This window comes from Rhipicephalus sanguineus, chromosome 10 (genome assembly GCF_013339695.2).
Source record: "Rhipicephalus sanguineus isolate Rsan-2018 chromosome 10, BIME_Rsan_1.4, whole genome shotgun sequence".
NCBI lineage: Eukaryota > Metazoa > Arthropoda > Arachnida > Ixodida > Ixodidae > Rhipicephalus > Rhipicephalus sanguineus.
The window spans coordinates 22,763,098-22,780,219 of record NC_051185.1 but is presented as its reverse complement, the minus strand read 5'-3'; the positions used below and the strand labels follow the sequence as shown (position 1 = coordinate 22,780,219).

Here is a 17,122-nt window from a genome sequence, read left to right as displayed (position 1 = left end):
TTTTTTCGACTTCCTTGGCTGAGGCGGTTTACTTTTCCTTAGTTTATTCACCTCAAAGTGTTTCTCCTCATCGAAACGTCTTTTGAGGAGAGCTCGAAGATTGCTCTCAGGAACGCATTCCAGACCGCTCGAAGGACTAACTCGTCTACGCAAACTTTGACCCTGAGGGGTTGAGAGCAAACAGAGGCCCTATGTGGGCCCCAAGAAGACGGCAGTGCATTCTCTGTCGTGCGGGGGAGCTGGTTTTTAGTAGTCGGGCGAACGTTCGCTCGAAAAGACCGCCTTGGAATGAAACGGTACTCGACCGCGTAGGCCGAAGATATGCTCGAACTATGGAACACCCCCACGCGCGCAGTTTTGTGCTTTCTTTTTTTACCCAGCCCCCGCTATTGGCGACGTGGTCATGCCGCTGTTAACGCCTGGTTAAGCGTAAACGATGGATCGTCACAACGTGGCGCACTATACGCTTCGCGCGATGGAAGCAAAACAGAAAGAGTAATGATAATAACTTCCGGGGTTTCACGCGCCAAAACCACGATATGATTATTAATCACGCCTTAGTGGAGGCCTACACAGGCACAGTATTTCGCCTCCATAGAAATGCGACAGCCGTGGCCGGGATTCGATCCCGCGACCTTCGGGTCAGCAGTCGAGCACCATAACCACAAGACCACCGCGACAGGTAAATAAATAAATAAATAAATAAATAAATAAATATAGAGAAAAAGAAAGAAAGCTAGAAAGAAAGAGCGTTTCTTCATCTATTCGACCTACTCTTTAATGTTTTCTTATACCCATCTAATGTCTTCTATGTATTATTTCTGCAGCAGCGCATTCATTGTTATTTGGTTGTACACGCTATCCATAGAGCCACGCCTCTGCTTGCGATCGTTCTACCTCGCGTTGAGTAGAAACCGATGCCGCTAGCAACCATCCTGAAATGTTATGCCGGAAAGTCATCAAGGATGAAGGCGTCGAAGGCATTGCTGAAATTTTGAAGGACGACAGACTTGCGCGAGCCGCGATAGACCGATAGTGATGTCGTACACCGCACAAGACTGACGGATCGGGACGTCGTGTGTGTGTGCTCTATCGCAATTTCTTTGCTCTTCAAACTTTAAAGCTCCCCATCCCTTTTCAAGAGGTAGGGGTACCATAACGGCTATCCTAAACTGTCATCTGAAAATAGTTTTAACTGGGCTAGAAACACGGACATTTATTTATTTATTTATTTGGTTTATTTGATTTACATACACAGATACACAAGGACAACAACAGAAGACGAGAAAACAACACGTATGCTGGTGTAGTCTCCTGGTGTTATGTCGTCCGTGTTCCTAGTTTAGGATGAACCACCACCACCAACTAACCATCACTAACTAGCCCAACTTGATACTCTACTGCAGTTATTCAAAACTGGTCATTATTCCTGCCCTTTCCTCTATCTTTTGTTTTCCTTCCTTATCCATTACTTGCTTCTGGCGTTCTCACAGGATTTCTCTCGCTATTCCGCTAGATCGCCTCTGAATGTTTCTTTGTTTCGATATTCCTCTCTAATTTTCAGTCACGCACGTGCGCCTGCGGCGAAAGAAAGGCTAACACGGTTCCGAACGCCGTCACTCTTCGCGATCTTGTAGGCCGGCGAAAACGAGGGCACAGATGGGACTCCGCCTCATCGTGAATCAAGCGGGGCAAGCCGAAGGAGTGAGAGGTGTGTGGGGGGGGAAGAGGAGTTGAAGCTTTGTCGCCACTTCAGAGCAAAGGAACGGGACCGAAACGAAGCGGTAAATGACAGAGTGCACCGGCCAAGCGATGGAGCTAGAGCACAGTGAAGAGGAGAAAGAGGGACATGAAGGAAGAGGGACGGGGGGGGGGGGGGGGGGAGGAAGGGGGCGATGAATGAGGTGCGGTCGGCTTCGATGAATCGGAACAGCACAATACCTTCGGTGATTAACCACATATAGACGCGATACCATCGAGTGGAGTAAAAAAAAATGAAGAAAAACCCGAGGAAACGAAGCTGTTGCATTCGAACCCGCCCGCATATAACGAATTATTCTGTATATCGAACACCATAGGCGCGCGCATGGCTCCTCATTAGCGGGGGCTAAGTTTCACCGCAGCGGCTGCTGTTCTCGCTTTGATATTTCTTCTTTCCTTTTTTTTTCTTTTTTAAGGCGAGAGCTTTTAGCTGCCACATCGAACGCAAGAAGTGACCGTCGTCGTCAACGCAAATGATGCAGAAAAAATCATTCCGCGATGGCGTCACCATGTGACATACATCATCACGACGTCAGAGATCGCCAAAATTCTGCGACGTGAGAATCACGTCACACAACGTGGCGTCACGTGATGCCATCATCACATCATATTGTCGCTTGGTCAAAGGTGGGCCAATCGCGGAGGCGGAGGCGGAGTTCGACGAAATCGCTGTGTGTCAACTCAAAGGGTCCCTGAAACGGTCTTTAAAAATGATTTAACTAGTCAAAATGCAATTAGAGTAAATCAATTCATGAGAAGCAAGTTTTACCAATGGAGTCACGTGCAATTAAAGATTACTCTCCTTTCAAACTGTACTTCAATGAATACATTGACTTCGAAGAAAAGGAAGAAGATAGCTTGCGCCTTTGAGTCGTCTTAGTGAAATGCTTAAGGGACCATGTGACTTATCTTTTTTTATTTTTCAACTCGTTCACCTCTTTCACCCCGTGCCTCTTAAACGGGAACGGGCAGTGAGAGAAAAACGCGTGACAAGAGAAAGAAAGAAAGGAAGGAACGAGCTAAAAGAAAATAAAGAAAATAAAATAAAGAGCAAGTGCCGGAGGGCGTCTCTCTGACGACCCAGAGCGTCCCCGAGAGAGAAGATCGGGGCGCGATGGCCATCTCTTGGCCGTCGGGGCGACGACGTTCCCTGGCCCCCGTGCACAACCGGCGCGGCCTGCTGCAGCGGCAACCGGCATTTCATCGGCGGTGAAGACGGCCGGTCTCCACAGCGCTTGCGTTTGAAAAGCAAGAGCGGGCGCTTCCTTTTCCCTTCCGGGTTTTGCTTGAAAGGTGTGCGCGCGAGTCTTTCTCAGACGTCATATTATATACAGGTGGAATGCTGCAACCGGGGTCCACTATATATATATATATATATATATATATATATATATATATATATATATATATATATATATATATATATATATATATATATATATATGCAAGGAAGGGTCGAGAAGACTTTCTGGAAAGCGTATTTATTGAACGTTTTCAGCTGGTGGACCAGCCTTCGTCAGAGTAATCTGAAAACGTTCGGTAAATACGATTTCCAGAAAGTTTCGTACGTCCCTTCATTTTCCTTGCATCCGTTACGTCGGGTACAGTGTAAATTAAGTTCAAAGAATCCGACACACACACACACACACACACACACACACACACACACACACACACACACATACATATATATATATATATATATATATATATATATATATATATATATATATATATATATATATATATATATATATATATAGAGAGAGAGAGAGAGAGAGAGAGAGAGAGAGATAGAGACCAAGTAGGAAAGGTGCCGGTGAGGAATTTCTTTCCAAATAAATAAAGGGATATGAAGGCGTATAGATAATGGCATAGGACTCCGAGCTTCCTGGACGGACGCCTTCGAAAAAGGAGGCGTTGAAAGGGTGCGTTCAGTTCGAGGCGACATTGTTGTAAGCGCGAATTACGGTTCCCGGTGAGTTTTCCTAGGCTGCCGCTTGTGCTACTGAATGCGCGGAAAGCGAGGAGAGGCGTGAGGACGAACTGGATTCTTTTTTCGCTGATCTAAAAGCGCCCGTAACAACAAGAAGGAAGCACGCAGCGAAGACGGAGGAGAAATTGATCGCTACACCTAATTCAGATAATGAAATTCTACGACTGAAACAAAAGTGGACTAAATGAAGGCTTGCCTCAGTCGGAAGCCGAATCAACGTGTTCTTGTATCGCGCGTGCGACGCTTGGCTGATTATGCTGTACTGCGACGCCATTCCTACCGTCCTCCACTTTCTCGGTGCATTTGTGTATGCGTTATCATTAGCTTCGGAGCGTTACGGAGCTCCCCTAGCGGTGATGGCGGCGCTACATTGACGTCCCGTGCACGTTGCAGCCATGGGCCTTACTTTCACGTTACGTTAGAAACGTGCCTATTTTACCGAGCCGTTTGTGGATGGTTAGCACAGCGTCAAGGCCCGGTGGCTATGGCGATCTCATGTTGAGCCAGAGCGCACCGATTAGTTCAATCAACCAACGAATTGCTCAATCAATCAATTCGTACAAATGTCAATCAGGGGTTGATCTAATCTTCTAGTCGGGAATCCAACCAACGCCGTTTGCTGTTGTAGCAAAAAGCAGCGAGTCAGCATAATCATCATCAGCTTGACAACGCCCACTGTAGGGCAAACACCTTTCCCATGTTCCGCCAATCAACCCGGTCCTGTGCTTGCTGCGGCCAAAAACTTCTTAATCTCATCTGCCCACCTGATTTCTGTCTCCCCCTCGTGCGCTTGCCTTCTCTTTGATTACAGTCTATTACTCTTAATGACCAGCGGTTATCTTGCCTACGCGCTACAGACCCTACCCATGCCATTACTTCTTGATTTCGCCTAAGATGTCCTTAACGCACGTTTTCTCCCTGACCCACTCTGATCTGTTCTTGTCCCTTGAGGTTCCACCTATCATTTTCCTTTCAATTGCTCGCTGCGTAGTCCTCAGTTTAAGTTGAACCCTCTTCGTAAGCCTCCGGGCTTCTGCCCAGTAGGTAAGTATACCGGTGAGAAGAAGAAAGCAGTGTTAGCCTAAATTGACACCGAGAAAAGAGAGCGTGCGTGTTCCGTAAGATCCACTTCATCGAACGGCCACAAAAGTTGGTACTCAGGACTCAAGACTTCGGTCGCGCACCCTCTCCAAGACGCGGTCACCGAGTTTTCACAGTCAGACCAACGTCCAATCACCTGACCTCTCTTCAGTGTTGTCACTCGCTACAGTGCACATAGACTGCTGCTAGCTACTGTGTTGGCCCGCCCTGTCGGAACAGTCAGTACTGGATGCCGACCAGAACTACCGTTTCACCGGAAATCTATTAAGGCCTTATTGAACTTTCTGCACGGCACTGGCCTATTGGATGGGCTATAGTACTCCCGCTCCGCACCTTCGTTTTTTGTTTGTTTTCGACCCCCCCCTCCCTAGTGTAGGGTAGCAAATCGGATGTTATAATTCTAGTTGACCTCCCTGCCTTTGCCTCATCTTTTTATCCCTCTCTCTTTCTTAGTGGAATGACCTGTACTTGTTCTTATCTCTTCTCCTACTCCCAATTTCTCTGTAGGAAATGAAACTATGAACTCGGTCGCCTTACATGTAGTTCATCTATTCAGATTACGTACATCGCTTTACGTGACCTCCGGTCAACTCGCCGCTGAAGCGGAGCAGGCAAGAAAGGTGTGGCGTTTTCTGAGCTCGAGGTCGCGGGTTCGATTGGCGGCCACGGCGGTGACCGCAAATCGATGAGGGCGAAAATGCAAAAGCAAGCAAACAAACGAACTAATAAACAAATCTACGTACTTAGATTTAGGTGCACATGAAGGAAACTTCAGGTTACTGGTTTCCAGCACATACAACCCCAGAATCTACGTGTCCCCTTTCTCTTCGTATATTATCTTTCCCTCTCTCTTTCCTCTCAATCTTTAAATCTCCTCCACCCTGTTCCCATGTGTACGGTAGCAAACCGGTTATCCTAAAGTGGTTAACATCCCTGCTTTTCCTTTATAATATTTCTTCCCTCTAATTCAGCTTTCTCCTTTTTTTGTTTTTTCTCGTGCCGAGTAGCTACGAGCCCGTGCCTCAGTTTTTCAGCGGGGGCACTAAGCCGTCTTAGTGCAGGAACACACGCGATAGAATCAGCCTATTGTGTCGTTGTCTTTGATATATATATATATATATATATAGGAAAGGCAGGGAGGTTAACCAGACGCAAGTACGGTTTGCTACCCTACACTGGGCGAAGTGGTTAAGTGTACAGGCGGTCGCACAGATAGTATTTCAGTAGCGCTTTCGTTGCCTTCTGTGCCTTCTACGCACACGTTCATGGTCCTAGAATCTTGGTTGCAGGAAATTATCTCGCGTCCGGTTTGTTTAGAAGCATCTGGAGCGGGAATCGCTGAGTGCCATAGCGAGCGCAGCTGCACAGGACGTGTCAGTGCACACACAATTGACAATACAAATGCACAACGCAGCGTATCTAGAGGCGATCATTTAAGTGAGTTGCCTTCAAGAACTGCAGGGCGCACGTCACGGGACCTGGCCCGTTCGGCTTCCCCCATTTGTTGCCGCGGCACCAGAATAAAGTGCGTGACAATTCAGTAGGTAGGTGTTCGAGAAAGCATCGGTGTCGCTGCTGCTTCCGTGATTTCCGTACGGGCGCATCTCTCCGTGCCATCGCCGGCCGTCACCTTAAACGTGTCCCGCTCCCTCGGTCGTCGCGAGGATGGAGGACACCTCGTTGTCGTGGTCCCTTCGCACAGATAAGCACAGAGATAAGCAAGGACGCACATACAGAGATAAGAATGACATCGATGGACGTGCGAACTGTTAACACACTCTTCCGCTGCGTTGAGACATTCTTCAGCTGCGTTGTAGGGGTTCTGTCGAAATGAAAGCACACCTCAACTGAAGTATTTCAATGAGGCGCCGGTCTCATTGAAATACTTCAATTTATCTAGTGTTGCGGCATGTTTTGTGTGTACGCTCTGGTATGTATCGCGCAATGCGCACGCCACTTCATTTTACGCCATACTCATCCGGAGTACAGCGTGCTACGCGTGCAAAACATTGTGTTTTTGTTCTGTCGCAACGAAAACACAGCTGAACTACTTTCATTTCCTGAGGACGCTGGTCGCATTAAAATACTTCAGTTTGTCAGGTGTCGTGGCACACTTTGTGTATGCTCTGGCATCTGTCGCGCGATGCGTACGTCACCTTATTCCACGCCATACTCATCCGGAGTAGCTCGATAGGCGTACAAACCACTCCAGTGCTCATTAAAATGTGCCCTCCGTCTTGCTCTGTCGCGGCGATTGTTTTTTTTTTCGGTGTCAAGGCGGCAAATTGCGATTTACAGTGGGTGTCTTGGTTGTTAATACCTATGTATTCGAGGGTCCGGAAGCGTCGCGACTTAAAGATGAAGGAAATGAACGGTGAATAACCAACTATCCGTCTTAGAATGGCTACAGTGGAGTTGTTCTATATATGTGTAAATACATGTGAGCACGCCTGAAGTTCTAACACGCACTCACGCACGCACGCACGCACGCACGCACGCACGCACGCGCGCACACACACACACGCACGCACGCACACACACACACACACACACACACACACACAACATAGGTGATCTAGAACAAGCTCCATTAGAATAACCACTTAACGGCACTGGGAATCGAACCCAGTACCTCATGCATTGAAGGTGGACGTTTTAACCACGTTCAAGATCCCCGATACACCCTTCTTGTGTCTCTCTTTTCCTGGTTGGCTAGCACGAGCCACTTACATAGTCTGCCGTGCACTGTATACGTTATATTTCGGATAATACAGGAGAGAAGTTGCAGCTGTACGGCAGCAGTGGCAGCGAGCATAAAACGCGGCGCGAGTGCCAATAAGGCAGCGGTTATCGACGCCGCGTATACATGGAGTCGACGACTTCCGTCATTCCGCTCGGTGCACCCGCGCGCGCGCACACTCTTTTTTTTTCATCGCGTATCATACTTCGCTCCCTTTCGTTCCTTCGATTCTCTTTCTTTCCGCGCTATTCCTCGCCGGCGCCGTTCATTTCGCATGCGTGCATGCCTTCGTCGGCGACGACGCCAAACCCACACCCCGCCGCTATAAAATATAAAACTCATAGAAGAAAAGAAACGCGTTTCTTGCAGCGTCTACTTCCACTGAGATCCCGCTCCCTTCTCTTATATCCGAGAACGCGCGCCTGCATGGATGCATGATATTACGAGGATCGTGCCAAGGTTGTGGTGCACACCCATCGGACTACTTGCTTGCACAGCGCGCACCTCTGGCACCGACGGTCTGCGTATACGCACGCACCCGCACACGGTGCTCGACTGCTGACCCGAAGGTAGCGGGATCGAATCCCGGCCGTGGCAGCCGCATTTCGATGGAGGCGAAATGCCAGAGGCCCGTGTACTCGGATTTAGGTACAGGTTACAGAACACAAGATGGTGAAAATTTTCGGAGCCTGCCGTTACGGCGTGCCTCATAATCATATCGTGGTTTTTGGAAATCCCAAACGAAACGTGCGCGTATGCGAAGTACAGACCATTAAGGCGAAGCCTTAGATTCCTTACCAAACGCGAAAATTGACCTTCGGCTGCGCCAGCTTCCCGCGGCGTCGACGTCAACACGAGTGATACGAAAAATCATCATCACGGGGTGACATCACCATATCACGTAATCAAGACGTCACGTAAGTGACGTCACATGGTACCGTTATATCATGACATCGTCGCTTGGTCAAAGGTGGGCTTATCACGGAGGCACTGCTAAACTACGTTAGGTGCGGAAAACTTTTGGAGGAGGGCGGAGGGCCATATTGGTTTTTTTAACCTGGCCGTTTTGTGTCATTAAAAACTAAATAAATTGCTACGGATAGATGGAGACCCATGAAAACGGTTCGGTTGGTGCATTTCACGTTCAGTTATTCACGTAACGATATACAAAAAATAAGAAAAGATTCGCTTAACAGCCCAAGGTGGCGGCGCCCGTGTATCTAACGTAAAATCGTCTCTAGAGAGCTGGTATAAGGGTGCAGTAAATTGTATAAACGATCGACAGATCTTGCGCCTCGCGTTTATCGTTGACCCTATTCACGTAGCGTCGTTTGCGCATAGAACGAGTTAGTTAGCCTGTACGCGGAGAAGCGAGCGATAGTTAAGGCTTGGTTTATAAACGAAAGTGAAAGTCTGACGGGGAGATAGAGAGGGATAGGTTATTTAACGAGTACTGGTAGAGGTGCGCCCGTCGGTATACGCCTAGGTTTTACGGGCTGTAAGTGTCTCGAACTGCGTTACCGTCGCTCCGTTCTTCATTATATACACACACGGAATAGCAGGCTATAGCGTGCTACTTCATGCGTATATAATGAAGGATCAATCGGTGGTAACACAGTTCGAGACATTTACGTGCAGCACGTAAAAGACACCAAAGCGCTCTGCAATCTATTCAGCGGTGGCGTAGCAAGAAATTTTTTCGGGTGAAGGGGGTTGAGCCATCCTTTATGAATGCTCGCTCGTGTGTTAGTTTGCGTGCTTTGCATGTGTACAATGTACGCACATGGAAAACTGAAAAATGCGGGGGGGGGGGGGTGAACCCCACCCCAACGCCAGTGCTATTCACTATATAAACGCGTAGTAGCTTGCTATATGGCGTGCTATTTCATGCGTATGTAAAGGAAAAGAGCGGTGGTTGCACAGTTCGAGGCATACACAGCACGTAATAAGACACACCCCGGAGCTCTCACAAACTAAGATATTTTAATGAAGCTACTGCGACGAAGAAAGTCCGAAAGTGTTTTTGTTCTATGAAGGTACTTGGAAGCGCAAAACACACAGAATACACAAGAAGAACTAGACAAGACTGTTGCGTTTTGTCCCATTCGAAAGGCCGCCATGACCCTTGTTGTTGTTGTTGTTGTTGTTGTTGTTGTTGTTGTTGTTGTCGTTGTTGAAGTTTTTGCCCTTGGAGAGCTGCGATGTATGATCGGAGGAGAGATGGGATAGAAAATCGTCCGCCGCGGAGATACAGTGGTTACGGTGCCCGGCTGTTGACCCGAAGGTCGCGGGTTCGATCCCGGCAGCGGCGATCGCGTTTCGATGGAGGCGAAATGCTAGAGGCTTGTGTACTGTGCGATGTCAGTGCAGGTTAAGAAACCCCAGGTGGTCGAACTTTTCGAAGCCCTCCACTATACGGCGTGCCTTATGACCATATCGTGGTTTTGACGCTTTAAAATCCCAGAAAGTAAAAAAAAAGGTTAATCATTTCATCCCGTTCTGTACAAAGTTTATCGATGCATATGCATCCTGTGGTTTCTGTAGACTGTGTATCGGCGGTCTAAGGACTTCCGCCTTAACAATAAAATGCTGCATGTGAACTAACTGTATACCTTCCGCTCTTAAAAAAAAGAAAAAAAGAGTATGCGTGACTCTTTTTTTGTGAGTCCTGACTTTACACGCATATGACTCTCTTTATAGAGACACATTAACTCCCTCTAGGGTCGAATTACTCTCCTATAAGAGTATAATGACCTCCAAAGAGAGTTCACGTTTTCCTTTGAAGAGAGTGGGAAGTGAGGCCTCACAAAAAAGAATAAAGCGATTTTTTTATTTCTTGGAGAGGGTCGTCTATACAGAAAGGACAGCTATATTGCGTAGGTCTATCGACAATAAAAAGAAAGCAGTCTATATGGCAATCTATAGTTGTTATATAGATCGAACGTCAACTCTCAACGAACGAAAAAGAACAGCCTACGAAAAATTGATTCAGACTGCCGTTATAGATTGCATTAAAAAAAAAGCGGAAAGCGAAGGTACCAAACGAAACGCATTACCTTACGTTGTGAGCGCTTATGCATCTTTAGAAAGCAGTCTACATGACAATCCATAGATGCTTTATAGATTAAACACCAAGTCTCAACGAACGAAAATGAACAGCCTACAAAAAATTGGTATAGACTACTCTTATAGACTGCGTAAAAAAAAGAAAAGAAACGGAAAGCGGCGATAGCGATATTAATCGCGTTCCCATACATTGTGAGCGGGTACCCAGCTTCCGTCATGCTTCGCATATTTTCTCGACGACAGATTGCGGCTTCGCGGTAGCTCGCGATGCGCTCGGAATAAATCTCGAGTTTATTTTGCAATTCGTATCGCTCGCAACGATCCGAGTAGTGAAAAAAAAAAAAGAAAACGTGAACAGGAACTTAAAAATGTGATTCGAAATGCAGGGTGCATTATGGGTGCGCCTGGCACGAATAAAAGTGACGTTAAAGACAAATGCGCTCGCACGCGAGAAAAAAGAAGTAAAACAAAAAGTGAGCAAGAAGAAAAAGCAGTACTATGCAGAAGAGGAATTGCGAAGATTAAAGCAAAGTTCACAAGGTAGACGTATAGCCGAGACGTGATTCACGGTTTCGAGTATGTCTCCGCGAAAGAGATAGGGGGGAGAGAGAGAGAGAGTAGAGAGAGAGAGAACGCGCAGCCCTCGAATGTGAATGATTAACCACTCTGAATTCTCGCCTTGAAGGAAAAAAAAAAGGGGGGGGGGGGGAGGCTTGCGAGGAATTGCTTCACGCTTGAGGTGCTGGCTTGAATTTGCGAGCGCGATTTTCTTTCTTTCTTTGTTTTCTGGGAAGCCGAACCCCTTGCCTCCTGGTTGGCGCGCCAATAGGTATGTTTCTTAGGAGGTAACGACATCGCAACCGCACTCGGCCGGTGCGTACTGACAAAAAATAAAGGAAGAAAGAAAGGAATGCGATCGATGGAAGAATCCGGACGGACTGGGTAGATGTGGTTAAGTGACGAGATATGTGTTATTTTATTTATTTATTTATGAAAAAAAAACAACAAAAAACATAGGGCTACGTTAGAGCCGGCTATCCATCAACACGATATTAGATATGTTTGCTCGATAGCATTCTGCATTGAGCTAGGATAACTGTTTCTGTATTTTTTTTTTCTGTCGTCAAGTGGTATATCGGAACGCGTAGGAATTAAAGTAAACAAGAAAATGAGAGGGTAGTCGAGTTATGGTTCGTGCCATTGCGACGATGTTTGAGAAGCAGTGTTACTTACACATGAAGGAATTTGAAAACTATTTGTATACAAAAAAAAAATTCGGCAGATCCCACGTACCGTGGGAATCGATGTTATGCGAAGCATGCGCAGGAAGGTGACTGTGTCGCAATAGTTCACGTTGAGCGCAACGTTGCGGAATGACGCTAGAGAAATGTGTAAATGGTATACGCACACAAATATTTTGAAGAGTCGCACATGTATTATGTAATTAGTTGTTTACAGTTGCTTAACGATGCCAACTGCAACATAGGAGTTACCAACACCAAACGCAGTAAACTGATATGTAGTGCTTATATTCGTCAATAGCGCAAATTCGAATAGGACAATGAAGGAATGCAGATGCACAGGACCGGCACTACTCGCTACTAAGCTTTATTCAAAAAAGTTTCCCTAGATATATACGCAGCCGAGTGGCACGCGCACGCTCACTGCGCGTTCGTTACAGTCACAGTTGCAGTTAGAGTTGCGTTACAGTTATTATGCCTATACTTATCCGTTATGACGTAGAACGCACGCACGTTTCACGAAACCGTGCGCCTGTGTGGAAGGGGTTCTTGGCAGTTCTTGAGTAAGGTCATCATCACCGTGATCTGTGAACACCAGCAGCTGGACAGGACTTGCATCGTGTCCGTTCGTCATTGCGGCTACGAACGCTCTAAGCGTAGTGAAGTGCCAGGTATAATAGGGCTGGTAGAAACCGCGGATTTCTTTTACGAAGAAACGATCTATGATGCCTTCTGTCCTGGACATCGCACCGAGATCTTGTGATGGCCTGTCCACATCCAAGCTGTCTTTCATGCCGTCGAAGAACCAGGCGTTGTTGGGTATTGATAAATCAATGCTGAAGTCATCGGTAATAATGAGGGACATCCTCCTCTCGGCAGTGTTATTGTAGGAAGCATTGACCCCAGTTTTTGCATAACCCACGTGGTCGACATTGTGGACGAGTGGATGGTAGCCCAGCGTCTTCCAGGCGTGCTCTGCCTTCAGCTTCCTAACTTTTCTTGCGTCGGCCGCTGTGGTGTAGTGGTTACGGTGCTCGGCTGCTGACATGAAGGTCGCGGGTTCGATCCCGGCCGCGACAGTCGCATTTCGATGGAGGCGAAATGCTAGAGGCCCGTGTGCTGTGCGATGTCAGTGCACGTTTTTGAACACCGGATGGCCGAAATTTCCGGAACCCTTCACTACGGCCTCTCTCATGATATCGTGGTTTTGGGACGTAAATCCCCAATGATTATTATTATCATCACTTTCCTTTTGTGTCAATTTGTATGCTCGCGGTTACTGCGTTGATTGAGACTCTGTTAACACCTGTGGCACATACCCGCATAACATGAACTCTGGTATGAGGGTATGTGCCGCACGTGACTGACGGAAAGGGTTTCATGACGTACGCGACAGGTGTTCTGCGATATTCATGTAATCACCAGTGAATCGTGTTCGCCATACACTCGTCCTATGCTATGCAAATTTTGGTATATTACGACCTATGGAGACGACCGGGAGAGCGTCCAAACGTAGGCGGCTAGATAGATAGATAGATAGATAGATAGATAGATAGATAGATAGATACGTAGATGGAAACGCCCAAAGTGCCTGAGGTACGCTAAGAAATGCTTCGCATTTAAAACACAAAAAAAGAGAAAGATTTCCATTGGCACGTCAACAGTTAGCGACATGCAGCCGGTGTTTTCGTGGAAGTTTGTGAAGCGCGCGATAGCTTTTAACTCTGAATCTGTGTTCGCTTTGTCGCGACTTAACTCAGCTTGTATAAGTTAATATAAACTGAATTCTATTCCTGCGACCAGGAGCATTTACGCTTTCCACGACGGAAGCCGTAAGCACTTCGGGAATGTTTCAAAAATGATATTCTTTCTTGTTCTTGTTTTTATGTGTGTTGTTTTTTCAATAATAATATCATGATGATGGGATAACCGGCTCTAACGTCGCCTACCTTCCCATGTTATTCATACGTAAATAAATAAAAAACGATCACGGCCCGGCGCGAGCGGACTATATTGCATTTGTGGTGGGATAGCGCGCATGGCTTTTAAGTGCGGCAGTTATGACGTCTGATCTGCGAAAAAAGAAATAGGAAATTATGTAAGTTAACTCGGGGGCTGATGTGCATGTCGAGGCACTCGGATACCGCCTTCGTGAACACCAGAGGGTGCTCTGTACTCTTCAGCGAAAGCTTTACGGAAAAGTTGTTAGTACACGAACAGTTCTACCAGAGGACAAATGTTCGTGATTTTGATCCCCTGGAGCGTGAACTTGAAAAAAAAAAAAAAACAAGAAAATTTTGCTTGGTGTAACATTAGTACAACAATATTTTAATTAGTCTGCACTCTTTGATGAAATGCGTAGCTATCACTGGAACTTTATTATGACGCATTAAAATACGTCAGTTGGTTTTCTGAGAAGCATTACTGGCTTTAATCTATTTTTAAGGCATTACACTTAGTGTATATACGTTTTGAATTATTTAATTAGCTCCGTTCTATTGCCCATAGACGTCGAGCCATGCTCCCTACAGGTACTGCAGAATAAGCGTTTTTTTTTTTTAGGAACGGGAGGAGATCTATTGTATGTGGCATGGAAATTACGGTATTTCTGCAGCGCTCGAAGTTTTAGTACGGCTAAGTTACCCGATGCAGGCACTACAGTTACCCACTGAGTCCTCACGAAAAAGATCTCGCTTGCTGACATATCTTCAGATGCTTAAACATTATTTACCCTGAACTATACCCAAGTAATCTCTGCCCATATTGTGGGGAAATAGCTACCCTAGACCATATGCTCTGGCAGTGTACCAAATTCGCTCATTTACCTAACATCACCTCTGCCAGATGGGAGGCGGGAATCCGCAGCCCGTCCTTGGCAGAACAACTCTGGGCTGTCCACCAAGCCCGCGAGGCGGCTGAGGGGCTCGGCCTCTCGGTCCCCACGTCGGAGCGGCCCGCGACACATTGATTTGTGTTTTGGAGGACCAAATAAAAGTTTATCCAATCCAATCCAATTGCATGTATGCTACTAGTACAGCAGTGAGTCCGAAGGCGATCACAGATTCCGGGAGCTCGTCTTGGACACGTGCAGAGCGGGCGTCCGCACGTGTCGGCGTCTTTCGCTCGCCACGTTTGCGGAGACGTTTCCCTAGGGCCTGAAGAATACCATCCGATCACTTCATGTGCGGGAGACGCCGTTTACTCTAACCTACCGCTTCTTGTGTATGATTATTACCTTATATGACGGCGAAAGCCGTATGCGACTCATCTGATGAAATATCCGGCGTTTTCCGGCGGCGTCGTGAACACGAAAGGTTATGAAAATTATCGCGACGCTAAGTGCATGTGTAATGTTACCCGATGATTAGGAGTACAAATTAAAGTGAATTGAATGTGAATTCAGAGTGAATTTAAAGCGAATCAATGTACATTGAAGGGAATAAATGGAGTGAAGAGAAGATAAAGTTATTTAAATGTGATTCATAAATGAATGAAGTAATTTACCTAAGAATCAAGAGTGAATCAAGTGCCCTAAGTGTATAGCAATGTTCATTAAAGTGAATCAAAACTGACTCAACTTATATTGAAGTCAACCAAGTGAGTCAAGAATGATTGAAGTGATTTAAGAGTATGTCGCAGAGCGTAGGTTTTGACCTGTGATCTCCTTAGCGTTAGCTGAAGGGACCCGGTGACTCTTATTATCCAGAATATCGTCCAAGGTTCCACCCTGCACGGTTATACGTATAGTGTCTCACTTACCGGCGTAGCTGTCCGGTATGACGAGCGGTGGGCCCGTAGTGCTGAGGCCCGAGCTGCGCGCGTCGGGCGCCAGGGAGCGCGCGTGCACCTTGCGGCACCGGTAGGCGCCATAGAGAACCAGCGGCTGGCTCAGGTCCAGGCTGGAGGGTGAGTGGACGCGCTCGGCGATGCGCACCACCTGCGGCAGAGGCACCCGGCGCACGAATTCCCGCGGCGGGAGACCCGGCTGCCAGCTGCCACCGCTGCGCGGCGAGCCGTCCGTGTTCTTGGAGCTCAGAGACATGGCGGCGCCGTCGGAGACCGTAACGACAACGGCGGGACGACGGCGTCGGCGGTGGGGAAGGAGCTGGCCGAGCTGGGGAGGCGGGGAGGACCGACGGGAGACAACAGCCTGCGAACATGGGGAAGAAAGGAGGACAGTTTATTTTGTGTTTTTCTTGAAGCCTCAATATAATTTCTGCCAAGAAACGTTATACCCTATAGCACTAGCCTAGTCAGCCTACAGATAACAGTGCAGGGAGGCCAACAGGGCTCAGCCTGTTTAACGTCCTTGCCTTTTTTTATTTCCCTTTCTCACTGAAGGTAGCGTCCTGGTGAAGTAAGGAATAAGTGATTACAGTTGGGGAGCGCTCAACTTTTAAGTTCTAAAACCTTCGGATATAAAAAGGAATGCGACCGTTATGCGGTGTTCTACCCAAGGTAGTATGCCAATGTATGAGAAAATGGAGGAAAAGAACGTCTCATTCTAGATAACAGCCTGCGAATTCAGATGAAAAGGCAGGATAGTTTTGAACATTCTACCGTAGATAATAGCCTACGATTTTTTTTTATAGAAGAGGACAGTTATAGAACGTTAGGCACTAATAACAGTCCGCAAATGTAGGGATATGGAAGGAGAGTTAAAGATAACAACATGCAAACATAGGGAATCTTGTCTTTTCCGTATTTTGCCCACATTATAGCTCAATAAATTTTCCCGAAACTTTGTGGTGTTAAGCATCTGGCTCACTTAGACAATTCATTTTCGCCGATGAACAATTATGCAGCCCACAGGAGACACCGTGAATGTCTGCGTCGTCACGGTGAGTTGTTGCAGGCGTTTCGAAGCGCCTTCGGCCCCTGTATTTTCTTTTGCGCTCATTTTCTAGCTTGCAGAGCGTCTTCTCGTGGTAAGAGGGGTGCTTTTGGTATTGCGAAAGGGTAATTTACTGGTACAATTGAAATCATTTTTCTCTTTAGTATTGATTTAACGCTATGTCAGACACTCAGAAATACAAGCACTTTCTAACGCGTTGCGACGTTTCGGATGATCGGTCCGGCCGCTCTCCGTGCAGGTCCTGCTGGAGCACCGTCCCCATCGCCTGTCGGCCCACGAAGCAGCGTACGAAGGAAGGGAATTTTTTCGATAGGCTAGTTTATACGTTAGGCACAACCAGGCCCGTAGCCAGGGGAGGGGGG

The 17,122-nt window shown here is 47.0% G+C and overlaps 1 protein-coding gene across 1 annotated transcript in view; it reads right to left on the bottom strand.

Annotated features, from left to right (window-relative positions):
- The window catches only part of LOC119407238 (uncharacterized), a 62,815-nt gene that overhangs the window by 39,898 nt on the left and 5,795 nt on the right, over nucleotides 1–17,122 (bottom strand). The window contains exon 2 of the mRNA XM_037674118.2: nucleotides 15,665–16,055. Within this exon, the coding sequence (XP_037530046.1) occupies nucleotides 15,665–15,947 (283 nt within the window). The 5' untranslated portion in view covers nucleotides 15,948–16,055. The remainder of the gene's footprint in view (nucleotides 1–15,664; nucleotides 16,056–17,122) is intronic.